At 41.1% G+C, this 13,408-nt stretch overlaps 1 protein-coding gene across 1 annotated transcript in view; it reads right to left on the bottom strand.

Moving 5' to 3' along the window:
• Positions 1 to 3,327: 3,327 nt before the first annotated feature.
• The window catches only part of LOC149576686 (syntaxin-52-like), a 78,699-nt gene continuing 68,618 nt past the window's right edge, over positions 3,328 to 13,408 (bottom strand). The window contains exons 3-6 of the mRNA XM_089819154.1: positions 4,206 to 4,309; positions 3,987 to 4,072; positions 3,824 to 3,865; positions 3,328 to 3,705 (exon numbers count right to left, since the gene is read on the bottom strand). Coding sequence (XP_089675280.1) covers positions 3,574 to 3,705; positions 3,824 to 3,865; positions 3,987 to 4,072; positions 4,206 to 4,309 — 364 coding nt within the window. The 3' untranslated portion in view covers positions 3,328 to 3,573. The remainder of the gene's footprint in view (positions 3,706 to 3,823; positions 3,866 to 3,986; positions 4,073 to 4,205; positions 4,310 to 13,408) is intronic.

Raw genomic sequence — 13,408 nt, forward strand, 5'->3', positions numbered from 1 at the left:
CTAGAAGTAGTATGATATTTTCAGTTAGGAGTTGAAATCATATGAATTTCTAATATGAGAATATCTTAATTCTGTTTGCACTTACCATTTTGTGAAGTTAATGCAACTACCCTCCTATTTTGCAAGGGAATGAAGAAGGAAGGAGCTAAGTCCAAGCAAAAGTGGTCTTTCAAACATTAAGAGGGTGTTAAAGGTTGAGTATTTCATATGAAAAGATTATTTCAAAATTATTTCAAACCTAAGAACAAGATTCGCACTTCAACATGTATTTCAAAGAGCAAGTTGCAAGAGGAATATAAACCAAGTCTATGAATGGAGAAGATTATCACAATCATGACTTTCCTTTGGGAATCCAAGATCAATTAAAATGATCCAGCTACATGTTGGACCTCACCACTTCTAGAAGATAGAGCCAAGCTACATGAATGTGTATTGGTGTAGGGTCTCGCTAATGATTTCTTGATTGGCGATCAAAGGGGCCAAAATCCAACTCCTCGATTGTTATCGACAGAAGTCTTGCTGATGCAGAGGTTCATCAGTGATTGCAGGAGATATTTTCCTATGTTCTCTATGTCAATGGGTTCCATTGACATGCATCTCGTTGATATTGTTTGGGGCAATGATAAATGCAAAATTTTCATAGATAGAACTTTTAGAGGCGTCTCTGATATCGATTGTTTTGGTAGATAGATCATTCTTCTTAGTGGAAGAGTTGACATTTACCATGAGTAAACCCTATGTTATGACTGCTCCTTAAAAAGGCAGTTTGTACATATTGTAGGGTTTCTTCTCTTATTCTTAAGAGTATTGTAAATTTTCCTATGCCTTGCAGTAATAAAAATCATATTTACCTCTTTATCCCAATTTGGTATATAAGAATCTTTCTTGCCTTGTCTTGATTGTTTCTAGTTAATTTCACATATTTGTATCCCATCATTTTTTACCTTCATGTCAACCTTGTAGAATAGATTGGAGTGAAAATTAGTGTAAAAGGGCTTTATTGGTGTCATGTGAAGTTCTAGGCATAGATTAATCTCATTCAATCAACCTAGTGGATCGTCATTTCATTTCATGCAATTCTTCTTCATTTTTTCTTCAAGCACCCATTTCTAGGTGCATCCAAATTGCAAAGCTCAACCTTCTCTGAAAATTCTATCTCATTGATCAAGTCTACATTGAGAGATTGTTTCCATGTTTCACAAGGTTGTTTAAGTCACTAATCATCACCAAAACAAAGGTGCAAACTTTTGTGACAACAACTATCTCAAACCATTTTTAAGGGAAGAGTTAGTAAAATTGTTGTCTTCATGGTGAATACATGTGATATATTAAAAGCATTGCATAGTTGCTTTCTTTTCACTTGGAATAGGATTCATGTATTTTAATTTATTTATTTTGGTAGGTAATGGGCCAAAGTCTTGATTATTATTATTTAGTGAAACTAATTATTATTGTGTCAAGATTGAGTAGATTCAAACACAAGACCTTCCACATGTGAGGCTCACAAGTTACCATTGTGTTGTAGCCTCTTGCATGATCCACATAGTTTAAATTTGCTTAACTTGATTAGAAGTTTAAATTAGTTCAAGTAAAATAGTTGATTACAAAATGAAAGATATTATTATTGTTGAAATCATGGAAAAATTAGTATTCATACATGTTGATTATAAGTAATAGTGTAAGTTTGGTTTGAACCATGTTACAAGCATTCCACATCAATTTCTTGAAGCTCATTGATTTGCATAGTTTATAATTCTGATGAGCACAAGTGGTTTGAAAATCATAATCGTATGTGTAAAAGATTGCCTTCTCCATAGCATAGTTGATGTGGCAAGGCAAGGACTAGTTTGGTCTCACCGCAACATTATCTTGCATTAGCAAAGTTAGGAATAGGTTTGGTTTCGCCACAACATCAACATTGTCTTGCATTAATAGAGTTAGGAATAGAAGTAGCTTAGATCTCTAAACCCTCAACTATTTGTCTTTTATTTCAAACCATTGCTTGAAGTCATTCAAAGAGCTCAGTTGCTATATCATTTACATTCAAGAAGTTGACAAATCCTCCACAAAAGAGCTAACATAAATGCCCAATTGATTACCAATGAATCACATTATAATGCTGAGTTATGTCCAACGTTTGAAGGAATGTTGAATTTATCTTAGCTGGTTACATATTATCACATGTTTAGAATCTAATTTGTTGTTCTATCCTATAATACTATGTGTATATCCTACATGTTGAAGTGGTTGTGAAACTCACATCAACAAAATTGTTGACAGCAAATCACGAGACTAAAAGTCATGTCTGCAATCCTTTAGTAACATGTTTAACATTAGATGACATGTATACATCATACATGTGGTACCATTAACTGTTAAAGCATATATTCCAACAAAAGGCTCCATAGTTATAATTGTGTTTGATCATGTGGACAAGAATTGAGTTCTTTAAATTGCTTGTTATTTGAAATTCTTATGTCTTTTTTTAACATTGATTTGCCTATGCAAAAATAAAGATCAAGATTATGAGGGTCATTTTTCGTATACCACAATAATGGTATGAATTCTCGTGTCTTGTCCATCATTTACCATTTAAGTTCTTAAATCTTGTTTTGTTATTTGACAAATTGGCTGTGGAGAAGCAAATTTACACATACAATAGTTTAGCTATGAAGAATTCAACAGCCTACCTCTATCATTTGCCTTTACTTGTGCCTGCAAGCATTTGCCACTTGGTAATAGAATTCACACAGAGAATAAGAATAATCCCTCCAGGCCTCCCTTCCATCCATTTAGCCAGCCTACCATCTAATCAAGATGAGCCTATGATTGGCAAGACTGCACAGATCAATAATATTAGAGCTGGAATAGTACATCCTAGTTGCTGTATAAATATGATTTAGGTTGGCGTCCCATGGAGGGGGCTTCTTAGGGTGCAACTGAGATATTTTAGGATTATTTTTAAGTGGATGATCTCATAAAATTTGTAGTATAATTTAAAATCCAAAAGGTATGGAAGCTGGCGGTCTCATGAATTCTATAATTTGGCAATTCAAAGTAATAAAATATTAAATAGTTAAAAAATTAAATAATAAAAATTGAAGGGGAATTGATAAGTGGAAAAAAAAGGGCCTAAGATGGGGGAGCATTTTCTGGATCCCACCTTTCCTACATTAAATCTACGCTCATAAAAGGTAGATGTTGTAGTTTTTAAGAGAAGATTCTAATTAATCTTGGTTTCATTATTGTTTTAAACATGTACACATTCCTGCAAGTAGGCATGCGCTCTGTTCCTTACCAATGTCAAACAAAAAGTATCTGTTCATATTAGATGAAAGGGCAAGATCACCATACCTCTTATGGCTTGACACTTCTTTTATTTAGACAAGATACATAATATACAGCTTGACATGATAGATCTGGAAACTATGATACATCAGTGGCACAATATAAGAGCCAATAAGATGCTTCGATGAAGTGACCATAATATTATCCATTAGGCTTAACATGCTTAGATACAAAAATGCCAGATGGGAAAGCTGATAATTTAATTACAATGAATAAAAGAATTAGTTAAATTGATTTGATGGCTGCCACAATAATAAAAACTATAATTACAATTGCAACTACTATTAGAAACAAGTTCATCATCAACTGACACTTCTCAGAACATCTGTCCGCAAGCAAAAAGCCTTTATGTGCCTCCTAGAATCAACCAACAAAAATATTATGTCAAGAGAAAGTTGATGAAAAGGAACTAATTGAGTAGTAGCCTAAAACCCTAGATTTTGAGTAATATATACAAAAGATTTGTGAATCATACCTGTGAAGACTGATTAGAATTGCCATCCTTGTCCACAGAATCCTGCAGTCATTCATCAAAATGGATCATATGAATCATGGGAAACATCATGAATCACTCACAAAAAATCAAATATTACATGTGTACATGCATTTGTAACAGATGTTGGTAAACCATCTCCTACCAGAAGTGGAATCTGCAATTTTCTTTCCTCCTCAACAGATATCACCGTATGCTTCTTGTCAGTCTCAGAAAATGGAGGCTCTTTGTCTGAATCACAAAACATAATTTCAAGCCAATTTGATGTGAACACTTATCTTGTATTTTCTATGTTATCCATGCATGCATAGGGGCTAAATTCAGAAATAACTTAAAAAAATAATAGGCAAACCAAATTGCACACCTTTCACATTTTGATCTTGAAAATAAATGATACTGCTGTTATTGGGATAAGTAACCTTCTCTTTATCTAACTGCGAACTAACTTTTGCTTCCTGGACATTGGACCTGTGAACATGATATAGGTTTTAGATTCCAGAATCTTTAGCATATGTAAAATATTAGTAAACAACATTTATAGTACATGACCCAAAGTGTAAGTTGGAACTTTATCTACCACACACGGATGCATGTTCAGAATCATAAACAATTCACAATTCAACCAAAAATATGGACTTGCATTACATATTGTCTTTTTTGGTGTAAATACGTATTTACTATTTACACTTACTTAAGTTTACTTAGGTTAATGCATTATTTTATTATTTTGCATTATTTTATTATTTTATTTTGTGAGACACTCAGGAGTTTGCGCACCTTTTTGAGTTGTCATGTTGACAACATAGAAGCACGCAACTCTATTTTAGCACATGGTGTCTACAACACTGATTTGTGTGTCACACCTTTGTAGGCTTGTCCCCTCATCATTGCACTTACCTTCGTGCTTAATGGAAGATAACCCATATCTGGTGGACATGTGCCTGGTTGTATGACTTAACATGTAGTTGATTACGAGGCATTTTAGATGTATCTTAGAGGACTTTAATATATAGGCACTCCTAGTGTACTTTCACAAGGCATATTGAATGAATATATTGTCATTCTGATCATTCTCTCTCTTCCTGGTCTACAGTTGTTCTTGTGTTTGAGTTCTTAGTTCTTGGGTGAATTTTGCCCTTAGGCAAATTCTTACATGGTATCAGAGCTTGGAGATTTTCTCATCACATAGCTGTTCGAGACCATTGTTGCTTCAACACCTCAGCCTGAATCTGGGGTGCGGCAGAAATTGGGAGCGTCTAGCGCCAGATCTGACCTCGCCATTGTGTCTAGAACGCTGATTCGGTGAAGATTGACTATAAACTTGGCTATCTTCGGCCAAAATCGACCGTGAGGCAAAAAAAAATTTGCAAATCAGAACTCGAAGGCCCCGACTTGCAATTCGAGTATAGTCATTTTTCGCAGATTTAATTAATTTTTCGAATCTACATTTTTATTTCTCTACAATTATTTTCGTCAGTATTTCTAGAAAAAAAATTTCCCTTCCGACAACCAATAGAGAAAATTGTTTTAGCAGAACTGGGCAGTGACACCCCGACTCTACTATTTGGAGAAATATTTTATTTTGTGGCAGAGAATTTCACAGCGAACATTCAACACAAATTCGAGCGCATCACAGTCATTTTCTAGCAACAATTTTTCAGACACCACTCATAAATCCGGCTTCCTCCACCGATAGCCCAACAACCAACTACAGCTGGGCAACAACAAATTCCGGCAAGGTCTTCACGTTCCCAATAGCTTTGCCTTTGTGACCCTTTGTGCGGCATTTTGCATTTAAACTGCCCACACTGCAGTTTCCTAGTGCATGTGGGATTTTGTTTACAAAATCCAGCACAAATTTGCACGTCTGGCGACCGCGGCATAATATTCCGGCAGATATTCTTTTGTCGGCTCTCGTGCACCTTTTCGACCTCAACAAAGTTATTCCAGCGACATCAATACCTTTTCCGATGTGAAAACAGTATTCCCGATGCCCTGCGACGCCGCCTTCCTTGTTTACTGGCGCTCGTCCTTTTCAAAACCCGGCAAAATATTCTGCATACATGCGACACCACAAACACATGGAACACCCATATTCAGCCATGCGAACACAATGACCCCTCCTCGCGGCAACTCATCTAATAGCATATGCCACGGTGGACAACGCACTGCCATGCCAGCACACCAATTTCCCAACTTGCAATGCCACGTGTATGTCGCCCAAGCAACTACCACGCAAACTCAAGTTGACACGTTGGCAACACACAGTAGGCAGTACAGTCCACATAAGCAACCTGACACATCAGCATTAATTGCCACATGAGGTGCCATGTCACCAGCCGTATGCGAAACATGTCACGTCCGTACAATATGGACACCCAATCACCCTGCCACGTCAACCCAAGCGCTGATTTTTTCGCTGACATCAACCAGTCACTAGGTTAAATTTGACAACCGTTTGACAATCAAAACCAAGGGTTTTATAACGGTTGTGACGGTCGTTTGACCGTCAAATTTAAGCACAGTTTTCCTGCCATACCCCTCTCCAGATTGCTTTTTGCTTTGGCAGCCTGACTTTGCGAGCCCATAACTTGGACATCTAGACTCAAATTCAAGTGCAATTTTTTTTTAAATTGGGTAGAATTTCCGAAAATTTTTAGTGGTGTTCTTTTTTGGTTTTGGTGCAAGGATTTTTCAAAAATTTCATTTTTTGGTGACTATACCTGCATAATCTTGTATTTTGCAACTTCAAACGCTCTGTACAAGCTCATCTGGTCACCTTTTCAAGTTCCCTTTTTTTTTAAAGTGCGTTATTTTTCGTTTACTTTCCACATCTGCAATCAAATTCTAGCGTTGTGTGGACAAAATTCTTACTTTCAGAACTAGGGCTTTTTCTGCATTGTAAAGTTTTGATTACTTTTCAGAATTGTTGTACATCTGAGCTACAATGCTTAGTGACAGATTTGGGCCTCAAAAGGTAGTTGTAAAAACAAAATCAGAAAGTCCACTTTGTTCATTTGAACAAGTGGCCCATTGTACATGCACTACTTATAAAGTGTCAAAAGCATCCTTTTTGGGGGGGTTTTTTGATTGAGTGAAAAGGGGGGGGGTGTATTGTGTTCTTATGTCTCTCTTTGTGCTTTTTTCATTTTTGCATCATGGGTTCATTTAAATGTCCACCTCTAACTTCACGCAATTATTCTACATGGAAAGATATTGCATGGAGTAGATTAATGGAAAAAGGATATAGTCTTTATGTTGATGGTACAATTACCAAACCTACTGATGCTAAAGAACTCATTGAATGGAAAAGACAAGACCAACAGGCTTTAGGTGTTATCAAGAGTTGTGTACATAGAGATCTCTTCTTTCACATTGTCAGTTGTATAGAATCCAAATTAGTTTGGAACAAACTTGAATCATTGTATGGTAAGGTGGATGAAGAAAAGGGATTTCAGATTAAGGATGATCTACTTCTTGTCAGCCGACTGGATGGGTCCGACGGTGTTTCTGTAGCCGACGGATTGATTTTCGTCGGTGTTTTGTATTTTGTAGCCGACGGGTAAATAGTTTGTAGCGGATGTAATGTTGTGGCCGACGAACTCCTTCGGGAAGGTTCGGCGGTAGTATTTATATCCCGTCTAGGATCATTGAAAATCATCATCTATTATTGCGAATATTATGAAGCCTAATGTATGTTCTAGCATATGCGAATATAATTTTGCCATTCTGTTCCATTGTCTGGATGCGTTGATTTCTTTACCAGTACGGTAAACATTTGGCGCCATTGCCTTATGAATCTGGAAGGTGGGAGGAATGAAGATTAATGCCAAATCAGCTTAACAAAGACCGAAATAAGGCGAAGGGAAAAGATGAAATCCGTACTGCACAAAAACATTTAATTCTAGCACAGCAGGCAGACCGTCGAAGGAGATTCCAGAAGCTTGCTGACGGAAACAGGAGTGCAGAGGAATTTTTGGAGGAGACTCGGCAGCGGGTGGAATTGGTGGAAGAAGCACCGGAGGAGTTCTTGAATTTGTGTTCGCCGAGGGAGAAAAATTCAGACAGAAGAGCATCAACTCGCATGACTCGCAGTGCCGAGGGAGCACGAGCGTGGAGTGACCTCTTCGTCCGAGATAGACTTCCGCGGGAAACAACTTCAAAAGATCCTTCTTCACCAAGGTTCGCAGTTGTCGACACCTCCGGTGTGGGGGAGCAGTCTGCCGGTGTGGGAGTGCAGACCTCCGGTGTGGGATTTCAGACCTCCGGTGAGGGAGTGTAGACCGTCGGTGCGGGAGTGCAGACCTCCAGTTTTATGATGGCGGGACCCAAAGAAAAGCTACCAAAGTTTGAGGGCGACGGTACAGCCGACCCCACCCGACATTGTAAGACATGTGAGACGATCTGGCGGGCAAATGGAATCACAGATGCCAATGAATGGGTCAAGCAATTTTCGGCAACCCTACGAGGTGTGGCGATTGATTGGTTTTCGGATACGGATCCACAAAAGCTAAATATCTGGGATAACATTAAAAAAGAGTTCCTGGCGGAATTTAAACTTTTGCGGGATGATAATGAAATCGTAGCAGAGATTTCCAATACCAAACAGGGGAAGCACGAAACTGTCCGCGTCTACACTAGGAGATTAAAAGACTTAATAAACAAAATGGAAAGCAAGCCGACGGACGGATTGCAGAAAAGATGGTTCGTGGACGGCCTACGATCGAAGTTGCGGAGGAAAATGAAAATTGTGCCACCGTCGTCATATGTGGACGCGTATAACAGAGCACTAGACCTTGAAAGTGAGCAGAAGACAAAGAAGAAGAAAATTAGCTCCTCTGATTCTGATGACGACGAACCTGCCGGAGATGATAGCAGTGACAACGAAGATAGCAGCAAGAAGGTTCGTGCCCTACAAAAGGATATGGTTCGCATGATGGAGTTTAAAAATATGCAGAAGGAGCCAAAAAGCAGTGAACTGTGGTGCACGGAGTGTAAGACCGACGGTCATACTAAAGGATCTTGTCCAAAGAACCAATTTTGTGACATCTATCAGATCATGGGCCATTCGACAAAAGACTGCCCCTTTAACATGAAGACAAAAGGATCTCTGCAGGTGCTTCTCACACAAGAGGCTTCCCCGTCAAGTAGTAGCGGAAACACGAATACCGTCGGTGCTACATCCAGAGGATACAGGAATAATCGGCGTGGACAGAACAATAACAACAACAATAACAATACCAATACAAGCAGAAGCCGGATCCAGTATGATGCAAACGGATGGCCGATTATTCAGTGCCGCGCATGTAACTTGTGGGGGCATTTTGCGCGGGAGTGTCCAATGGCGAATACACCAACTATTGTGCCGATGGTGCGGACCCGGCGATCACGATGACTCAAAGTGTCCAAAATCCGGAGTGAACTTGATCACTGTCGAGGCGGATGAGGAAGAAGTTTTGGCAATTACGCAACAACAAGCAAAAGAATACCCGAACCCCACCGAAGAAAAGAGGAAATTTGCGAAAGCACGGGCGGAGGTTGGAAAAGTATCCCAAGCAGTAACACCTCTAAACACTGCCGGCACTTCAGCGAGGAATTCCGCAGAACAAAACATAGTACGACAAATTTTGCAAACGGAGGTGCGAGTAAAGGTAAGTGATTCGCTTCTCACCATGCCTCAACTTCAATCTGCTCTTTCAAATATGGCAAGAGAATCAAGTCTCGGGAAGGAAAAGTCACCGAGAGAACTGAGTAGATGGAAGGAAAAGGAAATTGCTATTGGAGGAGAAGATCAGATGTTGCTGGCGATGACATCCGGACAGCACCCTGCAGTTGTCGAGATGGGGATACTTGTACATGTTCTCACAGACACCATAGTTGACAGAGGGTCCGACATAAATGTAATGCCAGAAGAAACCTGGAGGAAACTTGGACAGCCGACATTGTGGCCTCCGAGATTTCAGCTGCTAACCGCCGATCAGCATGACATTAAACCACTAGGTATTCTCATGGCACAGCCGGTAACCATTGGCACTCAGCTGTTCCTGATGGATTTCGTGGTGATTCCGTTGAAGAGGAAAGGCTATGACACCATCCTGGGTCGCAGGTGGCTTATCGAAGCAAGAGCTCGACACGACTGGAAGAAGAACACCTTATCACTGGAAAGCAAAGGTCGCCGATTCGTCATTGATCTGCATACCCAAATGGTAGGGGAAGAGGCCCTGTCATCAGATTCTGAGGGAGAGGAGGACGAAAGCAGGCAACGGATGTAACCGGATCAGGAGGGCGTCCTCCGATTGGACGGGGGAACAACGGATGACGACTTAGATTCCGTCAACGGTCTCTACCATTGGCAAATGGAGGACTATGAATTATTTCATAGCTACAATGTCTTGTCAATTGAGAACGAATATCCGAAGGAGTTTAGTGAAGTAAAGGAGGGAGAGGCACCGTTGGATGTTACACCTGCCCATGCATTCAGTGAAGGGGAGACAATCAAGTATAATGAAGCTACGCTGCAAACGATGAATTTGGGGGACAAGGCAGAATCGAAGAACATACTAGTCGGAGATAATTGGGATCCTGTACTCAAGGCCGCGGCATTCAAGATATTTATGGACTACAAGGATGTGTTTGCATGGACATACAAGGACCCCAAGGGAGTGCCGCCAGAATTGTGTGCACCGCATCCCGTTGGTGGAGGGAGTTGTACCTGTACGAAAGCGACCCTACAGGATGAACAAGAACTATGCGGCACAGGTTACGGAGGAAATCAACCGGATGCTAAAAGTTGGCATTATCTTCAAGGTACAGACCATCGAATGGGTGTCACCGATAGTCATCTCATTGAAGAAGGATACTACTCAAATCCGGATATGCCTTGATTTTAGATGCCTGAATGCAGTGACGATCAAGGATCCTTTTCCGATTCCATTTACAGACAACATTCTGGAGGAGGTCGCGGGACATGAAATTTACTCCTTTATGGACAGGTTTTCCGGATACAATCAGATTTCTATAGCAAAGGAGGATAAGTTGAAGACAACGTTTGTCGTTGAAGATGGGGTCTAGGCGTACAACCGGATGCCATTTGGGTTGTGTAACGTGCCGGCCACATTCCAACGGATTATACTGCATATCTTCGACAGGATGTCTGTGGGAAATTTCAAAGCCTTCCTGGATGATTGGTCAATATTTAGCACAGAGGACGGACACCTGGCAGCACTTGGTGAATGTATGGAGAGATGTCGCAGAGCCCGACTAGCATTGAATCCCAAGAAGTGCAGATTCATGGTTCCACATAGCAGACTGCTCGGACACATTGTCTGTAAGGAAGGATTAAAGACGGATCCCGACAAGGTGGGAGTCATTCTTGAAATGCAGCCATCTACTAATGTGACGGAGGTAAAATCTTTTCTCGGGCATATAGGTTATTATCGGAGATTTATTAAAAATTTTGCCAAGGTGTCCCAACCGTTAGATAAGTTAACCTGCAAGGAAGAATCATTTAGATGGGATAAAGAGCAAGACGAGGCATTTGAAGGACTAAAGGTACGACTGGCTACGGCACCCATCCTGGCATATCCGAACTGGAATAAAGAATTTCATGTTCATGTGGATGCCTCCAACTATGCGATCGACGCGACCCTGGCACAGACTGGTAATCACGGACTAGATCATCCAATATACTTTGCCAGTCGGTTGCTATCAAAGGCCGAGCAGAACTACAGCACGACTGAAAGAGAAGCGTTGGGAATGGTTTATGCTGTGCAAAAATTCCGTCATTATTTGCTTGCTACACCGTTTGTGTTCTATGTTGATCACCGGGCCTTGTTGTACATGATTAATAAACCCGTCATCCAGGGGAGGATCAGCAGATGGCTACTCCTGTTGCACGAATTCACCTTCAAAATCATTGTCCGGCCAGGAAAGAAACATGTCAGTGCCGACCACCTGTCGCGGATCAAAACAGGGTAACCAACGGAGGGTGTGAATGACGATTTCCCTGACGCGCAGCTGTTTCAGATTGGGGTACTGCCGGAATGGTACAGGAGTACTGGCGAGTACCTGTCAACAGGACAGCTTCCCACGAGAATGTCATCGAATGACAGGCGCAAGTTGATAATCAGGAGTCGTACATTTCAGTTGATCAATGGATTGCTCTACAAAATGGGGCCGGATCATATTCTTCAGCGGTGTGTGTTGGAAGAGGAGATACTGCAGGTGTTAAAAGAAGCACATGAAGGTCCGGGGGAGGACACATGGGGCTCAACACCACTGCACGAAAGATATTGTTGGCAGGTCTCTGGTGGCCGACGGTGTACAATGACGCGCGAGAATGGGTCGTCGAATGTGACACTTGCCAACGGGACAAAAAGCCGCTGAAGAGAGATTTTATGCCACTGCACCCCTTACACGCGCAGGAACTTTTTGAGAGATGGGGATTAGATTTCATTGGACCACTGAGGGTGAGCAAGACTTGACGGTGCCAGTACATCATTGTTGCAACGGAGTACCTGACCAAGTGGGTGGAGGCACGTGCGTTACCAGATAACTCGGCCGTCAGCACTGCGAAATTTATTTATGAACAGATCATTACCAGGTATGGAATTCCATTACAATTAACAAGTGATAGGGGAGGTCATTTTGTTAATCATGTTATTCGACTGCTCACCACTCAGTTTAAGATTTATCATTCACTGTTGAGTCCGTACTATCCAAGAGCAAACGAACAGGCAGAGGCCATCAATAAAATCCTAGTATCCATCATCTACAAATCCTGCGTAGTGGAAGGTGCTGATTGGGAGGAAAACTTACCTGCTGCCCTGTGGGCGTACCGCACGGTGTACAAGGTGACGACAAGACACACACCATTCCAGTTAATGTTTGGACAGGAAGCAGTAGTCCCAGCGGAATTCATAATCCCGAGTCTTCGAATAGCGTTGGAAAACAAGTTGGATGACGACAGAAGCTTACAAGAGCGGTTAAATAATTTGAATAAGTTGGAGGAGAAACGGTTGTTGGCACAGTGGGCGACAGAAGTGGCACAGAACAGACGCAAGGTCTGGCATGATAAGCATCTGAAACGTAGCAGATTCCAGCCGGGACAATTAGTATTGAAGTATGATGGCCGTAATGAAATCAAGCCGAGAAAATTCAAGGTACGATGGGTTGGACCATATCAGATCCGAGAGATTGGTGACAATGGAGCAATTAAACTGGCGACCTTGGACGAACAGGAGATGGCTCAGTCAGTTAACGGATCTAAATTGAAAATATACCACGCAAGAAGGATATCTTCGTCACCCAGTACTCACATGAATCCTCGGTTGTCATCAGTACAGGACGGTGAGGCGACACCGGCAATTGAAGGTACCTCTGGTATTTTCTTTTAAAATTAAAAACAAAATTTTAAAAAAAAAATTTAAAATAAAAATTGAGGGGCCCCGCGGGCAACAGTCTGTCTACGGGCGTTAAAGACAAAGCCCCACGGGCAACTGACGGTCCGCGGGCGAGAAAGCCAAAGGCCCTGCGGACAGACTGTCCACGGGTAAATAAAAAGCCCCG

This window comes from Cupressus sempervirens, chromosome 1 (genome assembly GCF_028749045.1).
Source record: "Cupressus sempervirens isolate cs-2001-9-10 chromosome 1, ASM2874904v1, whole genome shotgun sequence".
In the NCBI taxonomy this organism is placed as follows: Eukaryota; Viridiplantae; Streptophyta; class Pinopsida; order Cupressales; family Cupressaceae; genus Cupressus; species Cupressus sempervirens.